General features: G+C 33.4%; 2 protein-coding genes across 3 annotated transcripts; both read left to right on the forward strand.

Annotated features, from left to right (window-relative positions):
- Positions 1-397: 397 nt before the first annotated feature.
- On the forward strand, positions 398-4,407 carry RPG1-B (NBS-LRR type disease resistance protein RPG1-B). Its single transcript, NM_001353616.2, has one exon. The coding sequence runs from the start codon at positions 573-575 to the stop codon at positions 4,224-4,226; it is 3,654 nt and encodes a 1,217-aa protein (NP_001340545.1). The 5' UTR covers positions 398-572; the 3' UTR covers positions 4,227-4,407.
- Positions 4,408-13,763: 9,356 nt separating this feature from the next.
- On the forward strand, positions 13,764-21,248 carry LOC100818432 (putative disease resistance protein At3g14460). 2 transcript variants are annotated; one of them, XM_041008224.1, is made up of 3 exons: positions 13,764-16,658; positions 16,893-20,588; positions 20,992-21,248. In XM_041008224.1, exons 1-2 carry the CDS (start codon positions 13,988-13,990, stop codon positions 20,585-20,587), a joined length of 6,366 nt encoding a protein of 2,121 aa, XP_040864158.1. In that variant the 5' UTR covers positions 13,764-13,987; the 3' UTR covers position 20,588; positions 20,992-21,248. The 2 variants fall into 2 exon arrangements, with proteins under 2 accessions (XP_040864158.1, XP_006594359.1); XM_006594296.4 differs by having other exon boundaries at positions 13,765-20,588.
- Positions 21,249-23,673: the final 2,425 nt, after the last annotated feature.

Genomic DNA, 23,673 nt, shown 5'->3' on the forward strand with positions numbered 1-23,673 from the left:
TACCATTTTATTAAAACAACAGGGGGAGGGGTCCTCATCTCATGCCTGTGAAGTTTCTTTAAGAACAAGTGGAGAAAAGTCCAAACTTATTACGTAAAATTGAATTTTTTTTAAAATTATTTGCAATATTTTATGATATGAGAGGCATTGAATTCCAGAACCACATCACACGCTTCCAAGCACGCTTTCCAGTATTATACTAAATTATTTTTTAACAATTAATTTATTCATTCAATTCCTTAAGATAATTTCTTCCTTTATAATTATTTAAATATCTAATTTTTAATAAATAATATTTTTTTATACTATTTTTACTCATAAAATTAAAACAAACAAGTGTTGGTTAATATCCCAAGAGGTACCCTCAGCAGAATCATAGCCACGCATTAATTCATGAAATACAGCTGTTAAAGTTTGTCTTGTTGGGAACACTCAACAGTTATTGGTTGACTCAATCTTAATTAAAGCCATCCTTCATAAAATTGCCTATCACTGATTTGATCAGTTCATGAACCCTGCACTGCACTTCAAATTACTCATTTTCATTCATCCACTCAACTCCCTTTCCTACCATGGCACTAGAATTGGTTGGTGGTGCTCTTCTTTCTGCTTTCCTTCAGGTTGCGTTTGAGAAGCTTGCTTCTCCTCAAGTTCTGGACTTCTTTCGTGGAAGAAAGCTTGATCAAAAGCTGCTCAACAACTTGGAAATCAAGCTGAACTCCATACAGGCTCTGGCTAATGATGCAGAACTAAAGCAGTTCAGAGATCCACTTGTCAGAAACTGGCTTCTTAAGGTCAAAGATGCTGTGTTTGACGCAGAGGATATCTTGGATGAAATACAACATGAGATCTCCAAATGCCAGGTCGAAGCTGAAGCTGAAGCTGAGTCTCAAACCTGCACTTGCAAGGTACCAAATTTCTTCAAATCTTCTCCTGCTAGTTCCTTTAACAGGGAAATTAAATCCAGGATGGAAGAAATCCTTGATAGATTAGATCTTCTCTCAAGCCAAAAGGATGATCTAGGCTTGAAAAATTCTAGTGGTGTTGGCGTTGGATCAGAATTGGGTAGTGCAGTACCACAGATATCACAATCAACATCTTCAGTTGTTGAAAGTGATATTTATGGCAGAGATAAAGACAAAAAAATGATTTTTGATTGGCTGACATCTGACAATGGCAATCCTAACCAGCCATCGATACTTTCTATTGTGGGCATGGGTGGGATGGGTAAGACCACACTTGCTCAACATGTATTCAATGACCCTAGGATCGAGGAGGCTAGATTTGATGTCAAAGCTTGGGTCTGTGTTTCAGATGATTTTGATGCTTTCAGGGTAACAAGAACAATTCTTGAGGCCATCACTAAATCGACTGATGATAGTAGAGACCTAGAGATGGTTCACGGAAGATTGAAAGAAAAATTGACGGGGAAGAGATTTCTTCTTGTTTTGGATGACGTTTGGAACGAAAACCGACTTAAATGGGAAGCTGTGCTAAAACATCTTGGTTTTGGGGCTCAGGGGAGTAGAATTATTGCCACCACACGTAGTAAGGAAGTTGCTTCTACCATGAGGTCAAAAGAACACCTCCTGGAGCAATTACAAGAAGATCATTGCTGGAAGTTGTTTGCTAAACATGCATTCCAAGATGATAATATTCAACCAAATCCAGATTGCAAGGAGATTGGTATGAAGATAGTTGAAAAATGTAAAGGACTTCCTCTGGCCTTGAAAACAATGGGAAGTCTATTACACAACAAGTCATCTGTTACGGAATGGAAAAGCATATTGCAGAGCGAGATATGGGAATTTTCAACAGAGCGTAGTGATATTGTACCTGCTTTAGCACTAAGCTATCACCATCTTCCTTCTCATCTCAAGAGATGTTTTGCTTATTGTGCCTTATTCCCCAAAGATTATGAGTTTGATAAGGAGTGCTTAATACAATTGTGGATGGCTGAAAAATTTCTACAATGTTCTCAACAGGGTAAGAGTCCAGGAGAAGTTGGTGAACAATACTTCAATGATCTATTATCAAGGTGCTTCTTTCAACAATCAAGCAACACAGAGAGAACAGATTTTGTCATGCATGACCTTCTCAACGATTTGGCAAGATTTATTTGTGGGGACATTTGTTTCAGATTGGATGGGAATCAAACAAAAGGTACACCAAAAGCAACCCGTCATTTTTTAATTGACGTTAAATGTTTTGATGGGTTTGGAACTCTATGTGACACAAAAAAGTTACGTACTTATATGCCAACAAGTTACAAATATTGGGATTGCGAGATGTCAATACACGAATTGTTCTCCAAGTTTAATTACTTACGTGTCTTATCTCTGTTTGATTGTCATGACCTAAGAGAGGTGCCTGACTCTGTGGGTAATCTCAAATATCTCCGTTCGTTAGACTTATCCAATACTAAAATAGAAAAACTACCTGAATCAATATGTTCACTCTACAACTTGCAAATACTGAAGCTAAATGGTTGTAGACATTTGAAGGAGCTGCCCTCAAATTTGCATAAACTCACTGATTTGCATCGGCTTGAATTAATAGAAACTGGAGTGAGAAAGGTACCAGCACATTTGGGAAAACTGGAGTATCTTCAAGTATTAATGAGTTCGTTTAATGTTGGCAAAAGTAGGGAGTTCAGTATCCAGCAGTTAGGAGAACTCAATCTTCATGGAAGTCTATCAATAAGGCAACTGCAGAATGTTGAGAATCCATCAGATGCATTAGCGGTGGATTTAAAAAATAAAACACACCTTGTCGAGGTAGAGTTAGAATGGGATTCAGACTGGAACCCTGATGATTCAACAAAAGAAAGGGATGTAATCGAGAATCTACAGCCTTCCAAACACTTGGAGAAGTTGAGGATGAGGAACTATGGGGGTACTCAATTTCCAAGGTGGTTATTCAACAATTCATCATGTAGTGTGGTGTCCTTAACCTTGAAGAACTGTAAATATTGCCTATGTTTGCCTCCCCTTGGACTTTTGCCATCTCTGAAGGAACTTTCAATTAAAGGGCTTGATGGGATCGTGAGTATCAATGCTGATTTTTTCGGGAGTAGCTCTTGTTCATTTACATCCTTGAAATCTTTGGAGTTCTACCATATGAAGGAATGGGAAGAATGGGAATGTAAAGGTGTGACAGGTGCTTTTCCACGTCTTCAACGTCTTTCTATAGAGCGTTGTCCCAAGCTGAAAGGGCACTTGCCAGAGCAACTATGTCATTTAAATTCTCTAAAGATTTCTGGGTGTGAACAACTTGTACCTTCTGCTCTCAGTGCCCCTGATATTCATAAATTATACCTAGGAGACTGTGGAGAGCTGCAAATTGATCATGGGACAACTTTGAAAGAGCTTACCATTGAAGGTCACAACGTGGAGGCAGCCTTATTCGAAGAGATTGGGCGCAATTACTCTTGTTCAAATAACAATATTCCCATGCACAGTTGCTATGATTTCCTTGTAAGCTTGCGCATCAAAGGTGGCTGCGACTCTTTAACGACCTTTCCGCTAGATATGTTCACAATACTCAGGGAACTTTGTATCTGGAAGTGTCCTAATCTACGGAGGATTTCACAAGGGCAGGCTCATAATCATCTCCAGACTCTGGATATCAAAGAGTGCCCCCAATTAGAATCATTGCCTGAAGGAATGCATGTCCTCCTTCCATCTCTTGATTCTCTGTGCATAGATGATTGTCCAAAAGTTGAAATGTTTCCCGAAGGAGGTTTGCCATCAAATTTAAAAGAAATGGGTCTCTTTGGTGGTAGTTACAAACTTATCTCCTTATTGAAAAGTGCCTTGGGAGGCAATCACTCTCTAGAACGGTTAGTTATTGGAAAAGTGGATTTTGAGTGTCTTCCTGAGGAAGGTGTACTGCCACACTCTCTTGTTTCTCTACAGATCAATAGCTGTGGAGATCTTAAAAGACTGGACTACAAAGGTATCTGCCACCTCTCCTCTCTCAAGGAATTGAGTCTTGAAGACTGCCCCAGGCTCCAATGCTTACCAGAGGAGGGTCTGCCCAAATCCATTTCAACTTTGTGGATTTGGGGGGACTGTCAGTTGCTCAAACAACGTTGCCGGGAACCCGAAGGCGAAGACTGGCCAAAGATTGCTCACTTTTGCCCGTTGCTCAATCAACGTTGCCGGGAACCCGGAGGCGAAGACTGGCCAAAGATTGCTGACATTGAAAACGTGTATATAAGGTAGTGAGGTTGATTATAAAGAATAATGGTGAAAGATGTAGATGCTTCTCTATTGCCTGCAATTTACTAAATAATTGTTTTCTAAACTTATTTTTGCTTTCTGCTTGCTGGACGCCGCCGCTCAGTTATTTATTATTCGACAAAATAATTGTTTAATATAGTTTCAAGTGATTGATTCTGCTTGGATAAAATATTTCACTCTTGAATTTTACTACTAATTTTTTCGATAAATTATTATGTTATCCACATTATATTTTTGACATATTGTTAATTAACTTGAAGAGTTTTAAGTTCTAAAGAGATGATAGGTTTAATATAATTAAAGGTGATTTTAATTCCTACCTGTTGAGTAATATGGAATTCAATTTATTACATTAGGTGTCATTTATATAAAAAAAATTCTTTTAAAAAAACATCAAAATGGAAGTTTAAAAATAAACTAGAGAACTAAAATAGTAATTAAACCTATAATTTATTACTCTTACCCTGTAATAAGACTCTTTTAATTCATCCATATTCTTTAACAAAATTGATTAATTTAGTTAGTAATATTTAATTTATTAGTAATTTATATTATTTTTTTAAATTATCTTTAAAATTATTGAGACTCATCATCAATTTTTTTTTCACTTAATTACTTTCTAGCTAATTAATAAATATGTGTTAATCTTCTTCTTTGATCCTTATAAGAGGGAATGTATTTATCTTTTTAATTGATATTTATTATAAAATAATTAAGAGTATTTTGATAAAAGAAAATAATTAATGTGAAAGAGAATCTATAAATAATATTATAAAAAAGAAAAATATCTTATTGACGGAGGTAGTAATTGAAGCCTACATACAAATTTATGTTAAAATTAAAATAATACTTCAATCAATTACTATATAATCATTTATAAATAAAAAATAATTATAATATATATATATATATATATATATATATATTTTCAAATTTTATTTTTAATTAATTTTATATAATTAATTAACTTCTTTATAAAAAAAACTTAAAAAACACTATAATTAATTAATTACATAAAAAATAATATATAATAATTATAAATAAAAATAAAACAATAAATTTTCAAAAAAAATGAAAATAATCTATTTTTTTATTAAAATATATTAACTATTTCAAAACAACATTCTAAATAACATATTATAATTAAAAAATACAATAAATATTTAAAAGCATACATCAAAATAATCTATTTTTATTTAAAAAAAAACAATAGCTATTTAAAAATAAAATAAAATAAATATATTTGCAATTGAAAAATAACTATTTAAAAACATAATTCAAAATAAACTGTTTTTATTTAAAAAAGAAACAATAGCTATTTAAAAAATAAAATTAATATATTTACAATTAAAAAAGATTAACTATTTAAAAAAATAATTCAAAATAAAATATTTTTTATTTAAAAAAACAATAGCTATTTAAAAAATAAAATTAATATATTTACAATTAAAAAATTAACTATTTAAAAACATAATTCAAAATATACTATTTTTATTTTTTTAAAAAAAGAAAAAATAGATATTGAAAAACAAAAATAAAATTAATATATGTACAATTAAAAAATTAAATATTTAAAAACATAATTCAAAATAAACTATTTTTATTTTAAAATATATATATATATATATATATATATATATATATATATTTAAAAACAAAAATAAAATTAAGATATTTACAATATAAAAAATTAACTATTTAAAAACATAATTCAAAATAAAATATTCTTATTTTAAAAAAGAAACAATAAATATTTAAAAACAAAAATAAAATTAATATACTTACAATTAAAAAAATTACCATTTAAAAACATAATTCAAAATTATCTATTTTTATTTAAAAAGTAAACAATAACTATTTACAAACAGAAAACAAAATAATATATTTATATTTAATAAAAACAATAACAATTTAGAAACAAAAATCAAAATAACATTTTTATAAATAAAGAACATTTACTATCAAAAAAATTAATTTATTAATAATTAAAAAAACATACAAATTACATAAAATATGAATTTATGTAATCCATGTATTTTTTTTAATTATTAATCCATCTGGATTAGTTAATCTGTATAACTCATATGGATTACTTAATCCGTATGTGTTATACGGATTCCAAAGAAGACAAAGCAACCATTAAAGAAGGGAAGAAGAAACCTTACCTCGACGATGGAAACGTCCTCAAAGCTAGCAATGGAAGCAGTCAACGATGGCAGCACAACACAAAACAAAGAAGAGGATGCAAGAAGACGAAGAAAGAAGAAGTGGCGTACGGACAAAGAATAGGAGGGAAGCTTTTTAAAATTTAAGTGAAAGACATTTTTGTTACTTCACTTAAATTATTAATGCACAAGCAATATTACAGGGTGTATCTAGCAATATCGTTCCTGTATATAAGCAATTGAAAGGGGAAGATGAGGGGTTGCCCAGAAACCAAACATCTAAGACTTGCCAAAGATTGCTCACATTGAATTTCTTGGAGATTTCACCATGGTAATGGTGTTGATTTTTTTAACCATGGTAATCCAATTAGCATTATTTAGGGGGGAAATGGGTTTGTCTGACCAAACTAATATTCAATACGGCAAAGTAAATTTTTGTATTAGTTGAATTTTCCGTTTGCCATTTTTTTGTAATAGAACTGGTATATGATAATTGGTTATAAAAATGAGTCAAATTATTTCTTAACTTTAACGTTCAAATAGAAAATTTTATGCTATATGACCATGCTGCGGTGAAGAACTCACTAAACTCATTCTAAATGAAGTGTTTATAAGTTGTATCCGATCAATATATTTTCAATCGATGTCATCGTATTGGTAGACATGACATAAGGGATAAAATGTTTGAAGTTTAGATTGGGCACATTAGAGTCATTATGATGAATTTAAAAGGAGATTGGATGTTCGGAGTGTAAGAATTTAGGACTCTTGGATTTTATGGTTTGGATGATAAAAGTATTTTTAGTCTTTACTATTAACTTCTTAGCAAAAGGTCAAGGGTAACACTCACTAGTATCTATGGTATAATATTACTATATGATGCTTAATTTTTTTTTCTAAATTTCTAAAATAAATGCTATTTATCTACTTCAAAATTAACTTTTAAGATAAAAAATAAGAATTCTAGATTTTAGAAACAACAACAAAATCTTATATCATGAGATGAAGTCAGTTACATGAATCACATAACCTTATTTGACACAATTGAAAATTGAAATTTCAGAAATTAATACATTATTAAATCTTATGTCTCCCTTGATGAGTTACTCTAATGTTTTTTTCAATTTCTCTTTTTCTTAAGCTAAAAATCATAACATCTACTATTCTAACTGATACCTCTTGTCGTCTTTTTTGTAAATGCCCAAAGATTTTGAAAATGTTAGAAGAAAAATATTTGAGAGATATTTTTTTTACTCATTTTAAAGGAATGGTAAATAATTAATTTTAAATTTTAGAGGGATGATAAATAATGAAAAAGAGCAAACTATATTTTTTGTACTTTAACTTTTTAAAAAAATTTATTTTTTTCCCTGAACTTTTTGAAGACTAATCATAGTCCTCCAACTTGTATTCCGTTTATGATTTTTGTCTTTTTGGATGTTAACTAATTAATGAGTGACACTTGATTTATTATTATTATTGTTGTTGTTTTATTTTATTACATTTCCTGACAACTAAAAACCATCAGAAATTATTATTATTTTCTTTATTTTCCAAATTTGTCTCTTGTCTTTCTTCTCCCTCATGTATAATTCTTCCCCAGCGCACTCCCACTGTCACTACTACCCCTTCCACCTCCACCCACCATCATCGCTACTTCCCTGAAAATGCTCTGTCAATCCAACAAGTTTCTTGAGTAAGAATATTTATGGATCCAGGTCTATCCTTGACCCAACCCGATCCAATTCTGTTGGGTTGGTTTTTTTAAGTGTTTATGTTGAATATGACCCAACTCAATTAAGTCTTGATTATATACAAATTGGATAACAAGATCTATTTTTTAACTTAATTCAACTATACCTAACTCATATCATATAATTAAATTTATTATTATATATAAATTACTTATTAAATACAAAACACATTAATTTTTAGTTCACATAATTTATTAAATTAAATCACCCATGAATTTTTTCTTTAAGTAAATATTTTTATAATTGTCTTGATTTTGTTTATGTTTGTCATGCTAATACAATATTTTATTTATATCTAAAATAAAAATATCGTATTAGAGTTGAAATAGTTAACTCTATTAGTCAAATATTGTCTCTTTTGAATGCATTTAGTCATTATATACTTACAAAGTTTTAGAAAAAACAAATTATTATTCTAAAAAAATTTAGTTTTTGCTTTTGTATTTTTTTGTGGTTTTGTTCTTTTGGTCAATTGTCGAAGTGGGTGTTGGCAACAACGGGGTTTTAGATAATGAGTTTTATTTATTTATTTTGTGCGTGTGTGCAAAGGGATTTTAGATAATGAGTTTTATTTATTTATTTTGTGCGTGTGTGGAAAAGAGCCGTCATGTTATTGTTGTAGTTTGAGGTGGTTGAGGGAGCAAACAAGGTGCAATAGAGGAATTGCAAGATCTATTTGATGGTAACGATGAAGGTTGATGGTGGTTTGAAAATTTGTAAACAGGGTGGTTTGAAGACTTGCGAGATCTGCGTAGGGTTTGAAGATTTAGTGTCCATGGCCATGGATTTGACTTTACCCATTAAAAATTGAATCTTGGCTAAATTTGAAGAATGAAGCTTACCCGTTTCCATGAAATTTGAAGAATGAAGCTTACCTTTGAGTTTGTTGATCTGATTTGTGTTTCAATCTTAATTTGAAATTGTGCATAAGATGAATTTTGATTTAGGCTAATCATTTTTGTGCTTGAATTAAAAATTGAGATATAGCAATTTGTGAAGGCTTTTAGCTGCTAGAATATGTTCAAGACTTTTCAAATAAGTTATTCATGTAACTTTTGGCAATTTTTAGCCACCAAGAAATAAAATAAAATAATAATAAACGAATATTAGGACACCATTTAATGTCTAAAATAAATAGAAATGATGAAAACTGTGAATGTAATAAAAGTTGAAAGATTAAGAACAGTTTTCAAAAAGTTTCAGGATGAAAGACAAAATTTTGAAAAAGTCAAAGGATGAAGAACATAGTTTGCTCTAGAAAAAAATTTATAAGAACCAAAATCAAAACATGCTCATTTTATAGAAACTAAAAATATAGTTAAGCCTAAGAGTATATATAAAAGAGTAATAGGTGAATGTGCCAACCATCAAACCACCATTTCATATATCAACAATGTGATGGACCTTTATAGAAGACCCTTCTTCAAAAGGACAAATGTTTTCAATAGGATTACACAAATTCTTCCATCTAACGGAAATTCTATGTTGCATTTCTAATCTGAGTAGATTTTTGTGATCATCTACTACTTTTCATTGACTTCATGCATAAAAGATAAACTGCTCTGTCAAAAAAAAAAAAAAAAGAAGATAAACTGCCCTTATAAGAAAAATGCACTTGTGTAGGGAGTAAACTACAGATAGGTAAGGTTTTGCCGTTCAAAATTAAACACATAAAGCCAAGTTGCAAAAGATTGTAGCTTCCATGACAGAATGCTTTGCTTCATATCATTTATTCCAGAAAGGTCCAAATTTTTTAAGTGGCATTATCTACATGCAAAAATTAAAAGGTCAGGGGAAGTTGACAGAAGAAAAAAGAAGGGAAAAGGAAGCAGAGGCTTGGGTGGTGGTGAGTCATCATATCATATATACACAAACTTACTCTCCAGAACATCTTGCCATCAATAAGGTCAAAAGGAACAGGACCAAATTTTCTAAATAATTGTTTTCTAAATTTATTTTTGCTTTCCGCTGAATTATTTATTATTGGACAAAATAATTGTTTAATATAGTTTAAACGCCGCGCTGAGTTATTTATTATTGGACAAAATAATTGTTTAATATAGTTTAAAGTGATTTTAGTCCCTGGATATTGTGTAATACGGAATTCTAGCCACATTGGTGCATGCTGCTGTGAATTAAGAGCAGCTAATGATTTGCATGCCACAGGAATATACTAGCAAGTGCCAGTGCTGACAAGCGAGTGAAGATTTGGGATGTGGTTGTCGGGAAGTGTGATATTACAATGGAGCATCACTCGGACAAGGTTCAAGCAGTTGCTTGGAATCATCATGCACCACAGGTTCTTCTTAGTGGTTCATTTGATCATACTGTTGTCTTGAAGGATGGAAGGATGCCATCACATTCTGGCTATAAGTGGTCAGTCACAGCTGATGTAGAGAGCTTGGCATGGGATCTACATACTGAGCACTCGTTTGTGGTGAGTCTTGAAGAATCCTGCCTAGGTAGCTTTGCTATTCTTAGCCGGTCCCAAGCCCGGATAAAAGGAGAGGGTTGTGTTAGGCTTTCGACAGCCAACGTAAAACTTTGTCGAATCTCTATGACATGGATCAATTACGTAATAATGTGAATGCTAGGTCGTTGCCCGGAAGCAACGTGCTGTATGGCTCGAGTACAGTGTCAAAAGAGCAAGGGCCGCTGCATCGCCGCCCGGATGTAGTGAAAAGTAAGCAAGGGTTCCCACATTTTCGTGAACGGGTGTGGGTAAAGAAGCTAGTTCATGACAGGAGGATTCGCTTTGGTACATGGAATATAGGCACACTTACTGGAAAATCTATGGAAATAGTGGATGTTATGGTGAGGAGGAAGATCAATTTTATGTGCCTACAAGAAACTAAGTGGACAAGTGAAAAAGCGAAATAATTAGACAACTCGGGTTTTAAGCTGTGGTATACGGGAAAAATCAGATCAAGAAATGGGGTAGGGATTATTGTGGACAAGGAGTGGAAGAAGGATGTCGTGGATGTAAGAAGAGCAGGAGATCGTATCATAGCCTTAAAATTGGTAGTGGGACAGGACACCTTTAATATTATTAGTGGGTACGCACCTCAGGTTGGGTTAGCAGAACACTTTAAGGTAAAATTTTGGGAGGATCTAGAAGGGGTACTTCAGGATATACCCCAAGGAGATAAAGTTTTCCTAGGAGGGGATCTTAATGGACATGTAGGTAGCGTGGCTAGAGGTTTTGAGAGGGTGCATGGGGGTTTTGGCCTAGGGGAGATGAATGGGGAGGGTAAATCCATCTTGGAGTTTTCGGAGGCTTTGGATCTTTCTATAGCCAATACATGGTTTAAGAAAAGAGAGGAACATCTTATCACTTACAAAAGTGGAGGGACATGTTCTCAGATAGATTTCTTCCTTATCAGGAGCCTGATAGGAAGTATTGCTTGAACTGTAAAGTTATCCCGGGAGAGAGCTTGACTACCCAACATAGAATTTTGGTTATGGATGTAAGAATTAGAGATAGGGTAAAGAGAAGAAGTCCTATGGTAGCACCAAGGATCAAATGGTGGCACTTGAAGGGTGAGAAACAAGGAATCTTCCAACAAAAGATATGGGAGGGATGGTGTGGACAATCACAAGGAAGTGCAAATGATATGTGGAACAAGATGTCCCAAGAGATTATTAAAGTGGCTAAAGAGACGTTGGGTGAATCTAGAGGTTTTGGACCTAGGGGTAAAGAATCGTGGTGGTGGAATGAAAGTGTTCAGAGCAAAGTTAGAGTAAAAAATGAGTGTTTCAAGGAGTGGTCTAGGTGTAGAAATTCTGAAACTTGGGATAAGTATAAGATAGCTAGAAATGAAACCAAAAAGGCGGTGAGTGAGGCAAGAGCCCAAGCTTTTGACGGACTATACCAAGCTCTAGGAACCAGGGACGGAGAAAGATCTATATATAGGCTTGCTAAGGGTAGAGAGAGGAAGACTAGAGATTTGGATCAAGTAAAGTGAGTTTAACTGCAACCTTTGAAAATGAAACGTTTAAGTAATAAGGATTTGTAAAGTTTATGAGGCATGCACTTCTCTTTACTGGTAGGACATTGCAATCAGCTAACTTGAAGGATCAAGCTGCTAGATTTTAAAGTTGGTATGGGATATTTTGATTGAACCATGTTGATACTTGACAACTAGCTTGAACAATTTTCTTTGTTGAATTATTGTAGTGCGCAGAACTTTTAATAATGTATAACTATTATTATTACTAGGCATTATAGAGGATGAAGGGGGTGTCGGTACAATTAAAGTTCTATCAAACTTTGGTCTTACTGTTAATGAAATTCTTTTTTTAAGGGTATATTTGATAAAATTAGTTAAAATATTAACAAATAATTAAAAGCTAAAAACTAATTTATTAAATTAGAAATGTTTAATAATATTAATTATTAAAATAATAAAAAAATATAAAATAATAGAAAAATAATAAAATTCAGATTCATTTAAAAAACATAACGACAAAAATAAGTAAATATATCAAAAATAAAAATTAAAAATTATAAAAAGTTAAAAGTAAGCAATTTAAAAAATACTAGTTAAGCAACATGTCTAAAAATATTAAAAATTATTAAAAAAAACTCATTTATCAATCCATTAAATAAATTTTTTAATTAATAAAAAAATTAAAAATTAATTAAAATATCTTACCAAACATAACTTAACTTAAATTATTTTTGATCAATTAATACTATCTTTTATATATGCTTAAGCATTCCTATGAGTTCTCAAATTTTCAAATATCTCATCATTATATATATATATATATATATATATATATATATATATATATATATATATATATATACTTGTTATATTATATCATCAATTTTATTCATCTTTTATATTCATCTCTTTTTATTATTTCTCTTATACTTTGGGTGTCCAAACATAATTTTCCTTTTTAGTTAATATTTGTATTTAAAATTAATTTGTTACTAATTTAAAAATGTGATCCATAATTAACAACACTTGATTCAGTTATTAAAAATCAAACTTATATTTCAGAAAAATGTAAGTACTTTATAAATATTTTTATAAACATTCAATGAGCCATAAAATATGTTTTGATGTCAGTAAACTCTCAAGATCTACCTCGTTTAAATTTTAGTAATAAGAAAAAATATATGATGCATGAAATGAAAAAATGAGAGTTATATATTAGATGGGGTTTATTTATATAGTATTATATAAATTTCATTTAATATAAAAGGTTCTCTGCCGCCACATTTGAATGTGTACACATATTACCATTTTATTAAAACAACAGGGGGAGGGGTCCTCATCTCATGCCTGTGAAGTTTCTTTAAGAACAAGTGGAGAAAAGTCCAAACTTATTACGTAAAATTGAATTTTTTTTAAAATTATTTGCAATATTTTATGATATGAGAGGCATTGAATTCCAGAACCACATCACACGCTTCCAAGCACGCTTTCCAGTATTATACTAAATTATTTTTTAACAATTAATTTATTCATTCAATTCCTTAAGATAATTTCTTCCTTTATAATTATTTAAATATCTAATTTTTAATAAATAATATTTTTTTATACTATTTTTACTCATAAAATTAAAACAAACAAGTGTTGGTTAATATCCCAAGAGGTACCCTCAGCAGAATCATAGCCACGCATTAATTCATGAAATACAGCTGTTAAAGTTTGTCTTGTTGGGAACACTCAACAGTTATTGGTTGACTCAATCTTAATTAAAGCCATCCTTCATAAAATTGCCTATCACTGATTTGATCAGTTCATGAACCCTGCACTTCACTTCAAATCACTCAATTTCATTCATCCACTCAACTCCCTTTCCTACCATGGCACTAGAATTGGTTGGTGGTGCTCTTCTTTCTGCTTTCCTTCAGGTTGCGTTTGAGAAGCTTGCTTCTCCTCAAGTTCGGGACTTCTTTCGTGGAAGAAAGCTTGATGAAAAGCTGCTCAACAACTTGGAAATCAAGCTGAACTCCATACAGGCTCTGGCTGATGATGCAGAACTAAAGCAGTTCAGAGATCCACGTGTCAGGAACTGGCTTCTTAAGGTCAAAGATGCTGTGTTTGACGCAGAGGATCTCTTGGATGAAATACAACATGAGATCTCCAAATGCCAGGTCGAAGCTGAAGCTGAAGCTGAGTCTCAAACCTGCACTTGCAAGGTACCAAATTTCTTCAAATCTTCTCCTGTTGGTTCCTTTAACAAGGAAATTAAATCAAGGATGGAACAGGTCCTTGAGGACCTTGAAAATCTTGCTAGCCAAAGTGGCTATCTAGGTTTGCAAAATGCAAGTGGTGTTGGATCAGGATTTGGTGGTGCAGTATCACAGCAATCACAATCAACATCTTTGCTTGTTGAAAGTGTTATTTATGGCAGAGATGATGACAAAGAAATGATCTTTAATTGGCTCACATCTGACATTGACAATTGTAACAAACTATCAATACTTTCTATTGTGGGCATGGGTGGGTTGGGTAAGACCACACTTGCCCAACATGTATTCAATGACCCAAGGATAGAAAATAAATTTGATATCAAAGCTTGGGTCTGTGTTTCAGATGAATTTGATGTTTTCAATGTAACAAGAACAATTCTTGAGGCAGTCACTAAATCAACTGATGATAGTAGAAACCGAGAAATGGTTCAGGGAAGGTTGAGAGAAAAATTGACAGGAAAGAGATTTTTTCTTGTTTTGGATGATGTTTGGAACAGAAAACAAAAGGAATGGAAAGATTTGCAAACTCCTCTTAATGATGGGGCTTCAGGGAGTAAAATTGTTGTCACTACACGTGACAAAAAAGTTGCTTCAATAGTGGGTTCAAATAAAATACATTCCTTAGAGCTGTTGCAAGATGATCATTGCTGGCGATTGTTCACTAAGCATGCATTCCAAGATGATAGTCATCAACCAAATCCAGACTTCAAGGAGATTGGTGTGAAGATAGTAAAAAAATGTAAAGGACTGCCTCTGGCCTTGACAACGATTGGAAGTCTATTACACCAAAAATCATCTATTTCAGAATGGGAAGGCATATTGAAAAGCGAGATATGGGAATTTTCAGAAGAGGATATCTCTATTGTCCCTGCTTTAGCACTAAGCTATCACCACCTCCCTTCCCATCTCAAGAGATGTTTTGCTTATTGCGCCTTATTCCCCAAAGATTACAGGTTTCACAAGGAGGGTTTAATTCAGCTGTGGATGGCGGAAAACTTTTTACAATGTCATCAACAGAGTAGGAGTCCAGAAGAAGTCGGTGAACAATACTTCAATGATCTTTTGTCAAGGTCCTTCTTTCAACAATCAAGCAACATAAAGGGAACACCTTTTGTCATGCATGACCTTCTAAATGATTTGGCAAAATATGTTTGTGGGGACATCTGCTTCAGGTTGGAAGATGATCAAGTAACAAATATACCAAAGACAACCCGTCATTTTTCAGTTGCTAGCAATCACGTTAAATGCTTTGATGGGTTTCGAACTTTATACAATGCTGAAAGGTTACGCACATTTATGCCATCAAGTGAGGAAATGAGTTTTCATAACTACAATTGGTGGCACTGCATGATGTCAACAGATGAATTGTTCTCCAAGTTTAAGTTCTTACGTGTCTTATCTCTGTCAGGTTATTCTAACCTAACAGAGGCTCTTGACTCTGTAGGTAATCTTAAATATCTCCATTCATTAGACCTCTCAAATACTGACATCAAAAAATTACCTGAATCAACATGTTCACTCTACAACTTGCAAATACTGAAGCTAAATGGTTGTAGACATTTGAAGGAGCTGCCCTCAAATTTGCATAAACTCACTGATTTGCATCGCCTTGAATTAATAAATACTGGAGTGAGAAAGGTACCAGCACATTTGGGAAAACTGAAGTATCTTCAAGTATTAATGAGTTCGTTTAATGTTGGCAAAAGTAGGGAGTTCAGTATCCAGCAGCTAGGAGAACTCAATCTTCATGGAAGTCTATCAATAAGGCAACTGCAGAATGTTGAGAATCCCTCAGATGCATTAGCGGTGGATTTAAAAAATAAAACACATCTTGTCGAGGTAGAGTTAGAATGGGATTCAGACAGGAACCCTGATGATTCAACAAAAGAAAGGGATGAAATTGTAATCGAGAATCTACAGCCTTCCAAACACTTGGAGAAGTTGAGGATGAGGAACTATGGGGGTACTCAATTTCCTAGTTGGTTATCGGATAATTCATCATGTAATGTGGTGTCCTTAACCTTGGACAACTGTCAATCTTGCCAACGTTTGCCTCCCCTTGGACTTTTGCCATTTCTGAAGGAGCTTTCAATTGGAGGGCTTGATGGGATCGTGAGTATTAATGATGATTTTTTCGGGAGTAGCTCTTCTTCATTTACATCCTTGGAATCTTTGAAGTTCTTCGATATGAAGGAATGGGAAGAATGGGAATGTAAAGGTGTGACAGGTGCTTTTCCACGTCTTCAACGTCTTTCTATATTGCATTGTCCCAAGCTGAAAGGTTTGCCTCCCCTTGGACTTTTGCCATTTCTGAAGGAGCTTTCAATTGGAGGGCTTGATGGGATTGTGAGTATTAATGCTGATTTTTTCGGGAGTAGCTCTTCTTCATTTGCATCCTTGGAAATACTGGAGTTCTCCCGGATGAAGGAATGGGAAGAATGGGAATGTAAAGGTGTGACGGGTGCTTTTCCACGTCTTCAACGTCTTTCCATAAAGGATTGTCCCAAGCTGAAAGGGCACTTGCCAGAGCAACTATGTCATTTAAATGATCTAAAGATTTCTGGGTGCGAACAACTTGTACCTTCTGCTCTCAGTGCCCCAGATATTCATGAATTGGTTGGTGGTTCTCTTCTTTCTGCTTTCCTTCAGGTTGCATTTGAGAAGCTTGCTTCTCTTCAAGTTCGGGGCTTCTTTCGTGGAAGAAAGCTTGATGAAAAGCTGCTCAACAACTTGGAAATCAAGCTGAACTCCATACAGGCTCTGGCTGATGATGCAGAACTAAAGCAGTTCAGAGATCCACTTGTCAGAAACTGGCTTCTTAAGGTCAAAGATGCTGTGTTTGACGCAGAGGATATCTTGGATGAAATACAACATGAGATCTCCAAATGCCAGGTCGAAGTTGAAGCTGAAGCTGAGTCTCAAACCTGCACTTGCAACGTACCAAATTTCTTCAAATCTTCTCCTGCTAGTTCCTTTAACAGGGAAATTAAATCAAGGATAGAACAGGTCCTTGAGAACCTTGAAAATCTTGCTAGGCAAAGTGGCTATCTAGGTTTGAAAAATGCAAGTGGTGTTGGATCAGGATTTGGTGGTGCAGTATCACAGCAATCACAATCAACATCTTTGCTTGTTGAAAGTGTTATTTATGGCAGAGATGATGACAAAGAAATGATCGTTAATTGGCTCACATCTGACATTGACAATTGTAGCGAACTATCAATACTTTCTATTGTGGGCATGGGTGGGTTGGGTAAGACCAAACTTGCCCAACATGTATTCAATGACCCAAGGATAGAAAATAAATTTGATATCAAAGCTTGGGTCTGTGTTTCAGATGAATTTGATGTTTTCAATGTAACAAGAACAATTCTTGTGGAAGTCACTAAATCAACTGATGATAGTAGAAACCGAGAAATGGTTCAGGAAAGGTTGAGATTAAAATTGACAGGAAAGAGATTTTTTCTTGTTTTGGATGATGTTTGGAACAGAAATCAAGAGAAATGGAAAGATTTGCTAACTCCTCTTAATGATGGGGCTCCAGGGAGTAAAATTGTTGTCACTACACGTGACAAGAAAGTTGCTTCAATAGTGGGTTCAAATAAAATACATTCCTTAGAGCTGTTGCAAGATGATCATTGCTGGCGATTGTTCGCTAAACATGCATTCCAAGATGATAGTCATCAACCAAATCCAGACTTCAAGGAGATTGGTGCGAAGATAGTAGAAAAATGTAAAGGACTGCCTCTGGCCTTGACAACGATTGGAAGTCTATTACACCAAAAATCATCTATTTCAGAATGGGAAGGCATATTGAGAAGCGAGATATGGGAATTTTCAGAAGAGGATAGCTCTATTGTCCCTGCTTTAGCACTAAGCTATCACCACCTCCCTTCCCATCTCAAGAGATGTTTTGCTTATTTCGCCTTATTCCCCAAAGATTACAGGTTTCACAAGGAGGGTTTAATTCAGCTGTGGATGGCGGAAAACTTTTTACAATGTCATCAACAGAGTAGGAGTCCAGAAGAAGTCGGTGAACAATACTTCAATGATCTTTTGTCAAGGTCCTTCTTTCAACAATCAAGCAACATAAAGGGAACACCTTTTGTCATGCATGACCTTCTAAATGATTTGGCAAAATATGTTTGTGGGGACATCTGCTTCAGGTTGGAAGATGATCAAGTAACAAATATACCGAAGACAACCCGTCATTTTTCAGTTGCTAGCAATTACGTTAAATGCTTTGATGGGTTTCGAACTTTATACAATGCTGAAAGGTTACGCACATTTATGTCATCAAGTGAGGAAATGAGTTTTCATTACTACAATCGTTGGCAGTGCAAGATGTCAACAGATGAATTGTTCTCCAAGTTTAAGTTCTTACGTGTCTTATCTCTGTCTGGTTATTCTAACCTAACAGAGGCTCCTGACTCTGTAGGTAATCTTAAATATCTCCATTCATTAGACCTCTCAAATACTGACATAGAAAAATTACCCGAATCAACATGTTCACTCTACAACTTGCTAATACTGAAGCTAAATGGTTGTAAACATTTGAAGGAGCTGCCCTCAAATTTGCATAAACTCACTAATTTGCATAGCCTTGAATTAATAAATACTGGAGTGAGAAAGGTACCAGCACATTTGGGAAAACTGAAGTATCTTCAGGTATCAATGAGTCCGTTTAAGGTTGGCAAAAGTAGGGAGTTCAGTATCCAGCAGCTAGGAGAACTCAATCTTCATGGAAGTCTATCAATTCAGAACCTGCAGAATGTGGAGAATCCCTCAGATGCATTAGCGGTGGATTTAAAAAATAAAACACACCTTGTCGAGGTAGAGTTGAGATGGGATTTTTTCTGGAACCCTGATGATTCAACGAAAGAAAGGGATGAAATTGTAATTGAGAATCTACAGCCTTCCAAACACTTGGAGAAGTTGACGATGAGGCATTATGGGGGTAAACAATTTCCGAGGTGGTTATTCAACAATTCATTATTGAATGTGGTGTCCTTAACCTTGGAGAACTGTCAATCTTGCCAACGTTTGCCTCCCCTTGGACTTTTGCCATTTCTGAAGGAGCTTTCAATTGAAGGGCTTGATGGGATTGTGAGTATTAATGCTGATTTTTTCGGGAGTAGCTCTTGTTCATTTACATCCTTGGAATCTTTGAAGTTCTTCGATATGGAGGAATGGGAAGAATGGGAATATAAAGGTGTGACAGGTGCTTTTCCACGTCTTCAACGTCTTTATATAGAGGATTGTCCCAAGCTTAAAGGGCACTTGCCAGAGCAACTATGTCATTTAAATGATCTAAAGATTTCTGGGTGCGAACAACTTGTACCTTCTGCTCTCAGTGCCCCTGATATTCATAAATTATACCTAAGAGACTGTGGAAAGCTGCAAATTGATCATGGGTTTACTTTGAAAGAGCTTACCATTACAGGTCACACCGTGGAGGCAGCCTTACTGGAACAGATTGGACGCAATTACTCTTGTTCAAATAACAATATTCCCATGCACAGTTGCTATGATTTCCTTCTAAGGTTGGAAATCAGTAGTGGCTGCGACTCTCTAATGACCATTCAGCTAGATATCTTCCCAATGCTCAGGCGGCTTGATATCAGGAAGTGTCCTAATCTACAGAGGATTTCACAGGGGCAGGCTCATAATCATCTCCAGTGTCTGAGGATCGTAGAGTGCCCCCAATTAGAATCATTGCCTGAAGGAATGCATGTCCTCCTTCCATCTCTTAATTATCTGTACATAGGTGATTGTCCAAAAGTTCAAATGTTTCCCGAAGGAGGTGTGCCATCAAATTTAAAAAGAATGGGTCTTTATGGTAGTTCCAAACTTATCTCATTGAAAAGTGCCTTGGGAGGCAATCACTCTCTAGAAAGCTTAGAGATTGGAAAAGTGGATCTTGAGTCTCTTCTTGACGAAGGTGTACTGCCACACTCTCTTGTTACTCTATGGATCAGGGAGTGTGGAGATCTAAAAAGACTGGACTACAAAGGTCTCTGCCACCTCTCCTCTCTCGAGACATTGATTCTTTATGACTGCCCCAGGCTCGAATGCTTACCAGAGGAGGGTCTGCCCAAATCCATTTCAACTTTGCACATTGACAATTGTCCGTTGCTCCAACAACGTTGCCGGGAACCCGAAGGGGAAGACTGGCCAAAGATTGCTCACATTGAACATGTGTATTGTAAATAAGGTAGTGAGGTTGATTATAAAGAATTATGGTGAAACTTGTACATGCTTCTCTATTGCCTCCAATTTACTAAATAATTGTTTTCTAAACTTATTTTTGCTTTCTGCTTGTTAGATGCCGCCGCTGAGTTATTTATTATTGGACAAAATAATTGTTTAATATAGTTTAAAGTGATTTTAGTTCCTGGATATTGTGTAATACGGAATTCTATTTATTGCATTATGTCATTTACATAACTGTTTTTTCTTTTCTAAAAAAAGACAACTCTTATAACTGGTTAGTTGTAAATATATAGTTTCCATCTTTTTAGTCTTGAATTCCAGATGTGCTAAATCTTATATGGATTCAATCATACATCGATTGGTGAATGTTGGTGAGTTCTCAATTGTTCGCTTTTTTGTTGCAGTTGAATACTTGAATCGGATTCCTTGATTCTCAAGAAGCTTCTCTGGGACTCAAATCTTTATCTTAAGAAAAATTGTTAACTCTCAAAGGATTCACTGCTGGGTTTCTCCTTTTAATTTGCCAAAGCCTGAAATTTGTCTGGTCTTAGCCACATTGGTGCATGCTGCTGTGAATTAAGAGCAGCTAATGATTTGTAGGCATCCTGTTCAGCGTTTCACCTGTTTTGTAGACTTTATATTATCATTGGTTGATGTTGTTCATGCTTTCTAGTATTTGTTGCTTTTTTCATTAGTTATAATGTTTATTATCGTCATGAGTTCAAAGGATCGATGACAAATGTGATGAAATTTTAATTGGATTTATGAAATCTAATTTATGTAGTTACTACTTTTTTTCTTCCTTTTTATGATGTAGTTATTTATTTATTTTTTATTTAATACCACCATAATTAACACCTTAAGCTTCCCGGTAATATCACAAGTATTTCCATAAATTTCAATGGATCGATTATTGAGCTAATTCTTGATCGGAGTAACACTATCTAATATTTTGAATTGGGTCTTTATCTCTATATTATTATGAAGTATCCGTATGTTTAAAGTCAATGTCACAAATAATTTGTTAGCATGAGAAAATGTTTTTTATATGAAGATGAGATAGTGATAAAATCAACGCGTCACTCCTCTTGAAAATAAAATCAAAGTGATATTTCTCTTAATGCAATTAAATATTATTTAGGAAAAAAAATGGATTTGTTTGGTCATACTAAATGAAATGTTTAAGTAATAAAGGTTCGTAAAATTTGATGATTGTAAGTACAAATCTATGAGATATGCAATTCTCTTTAGTGGTTGCAAATTACTATACGGTAACTACAAGGCTCAAGCTGCTAGATTTTGAAGTCTTTTTTTTTTTTTTTTCTGATTGAAACAAGTTGATACTCAATAACTTCCCAGAACAATTTTTCTTTGTTGAATTTTGCAGTGTGCAGAACTTTATAGTCTATTATTATGCATTATAAATGTTATTTGATTTTAATGGTCAACTGGTCATTGGTTTATTTATTTTAGAGGATGAACGGGTTGCCTTTTTAGTCTATTATTATTGTTTACCCTTTAAAACATTTCTTTTCATATATCATGCTGTTATATCCTTTTGTTTGACATTTATTAAAGGCTATGACTCAGTTAGTTGCTAAATCATGTGAAGATGCTCGGCAAAAGGTTTGTTGTGGCTTTGGCTTTCCTTAACTTTTTTTGTAAGGTTTCAGTTAGCAATTTAAGTAAGGGAATAAGAATAGTGTAGTTGTGGAAAGAATGAAATTCTCCCTCGCTCTGTGAATATTATTCGCTTTTTTAACTTGAATTATTTTGATAGTTATCCTAAAAGAATTGAAATTTATAGAGATACTTTAGAGTTTCATGTGAAAGTCAAAAGCCTTTAAGTAATTATAAAAATAAAAAAATATAACATAAAGGAACAATAAACACTATAGAAAAATATTTTTTTTTTACTTTATTGTGAGTCTGTTATCATCAATTTGATATATTTCAACTTATTAATATATATCCAAGTCATTTAGGAATATAAGTGAAAATTAATATGATCAATGCAACTGCATCCATACTAACAAAGATAAATAAAACTAATAATGATTAGTGTGAACCAATAATAATTTGAATTCTAGTTGACATTTGGATATGAAATAAATTGTGTTGTGAGAAAAATATTGATATTATGTGCACTCACAATCTCTAATGAAGATAAGTCACCACTTCCCGTGAGACTACTCCATTCTAATATCATGATCAACAAAAATAAAGCTCAAGAAGTATAAAATAAGAGTAAAACTATTTTTTGTCTATCTTGCTCGAGATGGGTCACACTAGTACATTTAAAAATATTGAACTGAACTGTGACAAAATAATATAAAACGTGATTAATAAAAACTACACAGTTTTACATAAAAAATATTTTTTTTTTACTTGATTGTGAGTCAATACTGTTATCATCAATTTGACATATTTTAACCTATTAATATATACCCAAGTTATTTAGGAATATAGGTGAAAATCAATGTGATCAATGTAACTGCTTCGATACTAACAAAGATAAATAAAATCAATAATGATTAGTATAAGTGATAGTGACTTGTGTCTCTTAATTAAATGATTAATGATTTAAATTCTATTTGACATTTGAGTATGAAATAAATTGTGTTGTAAGAAAAATATTCATATTGTGTGTGCCCCAAATCTCTAATGAAAATAAGTCACCACTTTCACTGGACTACTCCATTTTAATATCATGGTCGATAAAACAAAAAAAAAACTCAAAAAGTATGAATTAAGAGTAAAGCTTTTTTTTTTTGTCTATCTTGTTTGAGATGGATCACACTGGAATGTTTAAAAATATTGATCTGAACTGAACTAGTGACAAAATAATATAAAAATGTGATTAAAAAAACTACACGGTTTTGCATAAAAAAATTGAACTTAATTGTTCTATAATTCAGTTTTTTAAAATTGAAACTGCTCTAAAATCAAATTGTTTGAACTAAATTGAACTGTAACATGAGATAAAAAAAATGTAAAAAACGTTTTTTAAAATAAGATGTTTGTTGAGAATAATTCAAACAATTCCAAGCACTTCAAAAACAATTCGATCAAGTACATTTCAGAAC

Source organism: Glycine max, chromosome 13 (genome assembly GCF_000004515.6).
Source record: "Glycine max cultivar Williams 82 chromosome 13, Glycine_max_v4.0, whole genome shotgun sequence".
NCBI classification, from domain to species: Eukaryota; Viridiplantae; Streptophyta; class Magnoliopsida; order Fabales; family Fabaceae; genus Glycine; species Glycine max.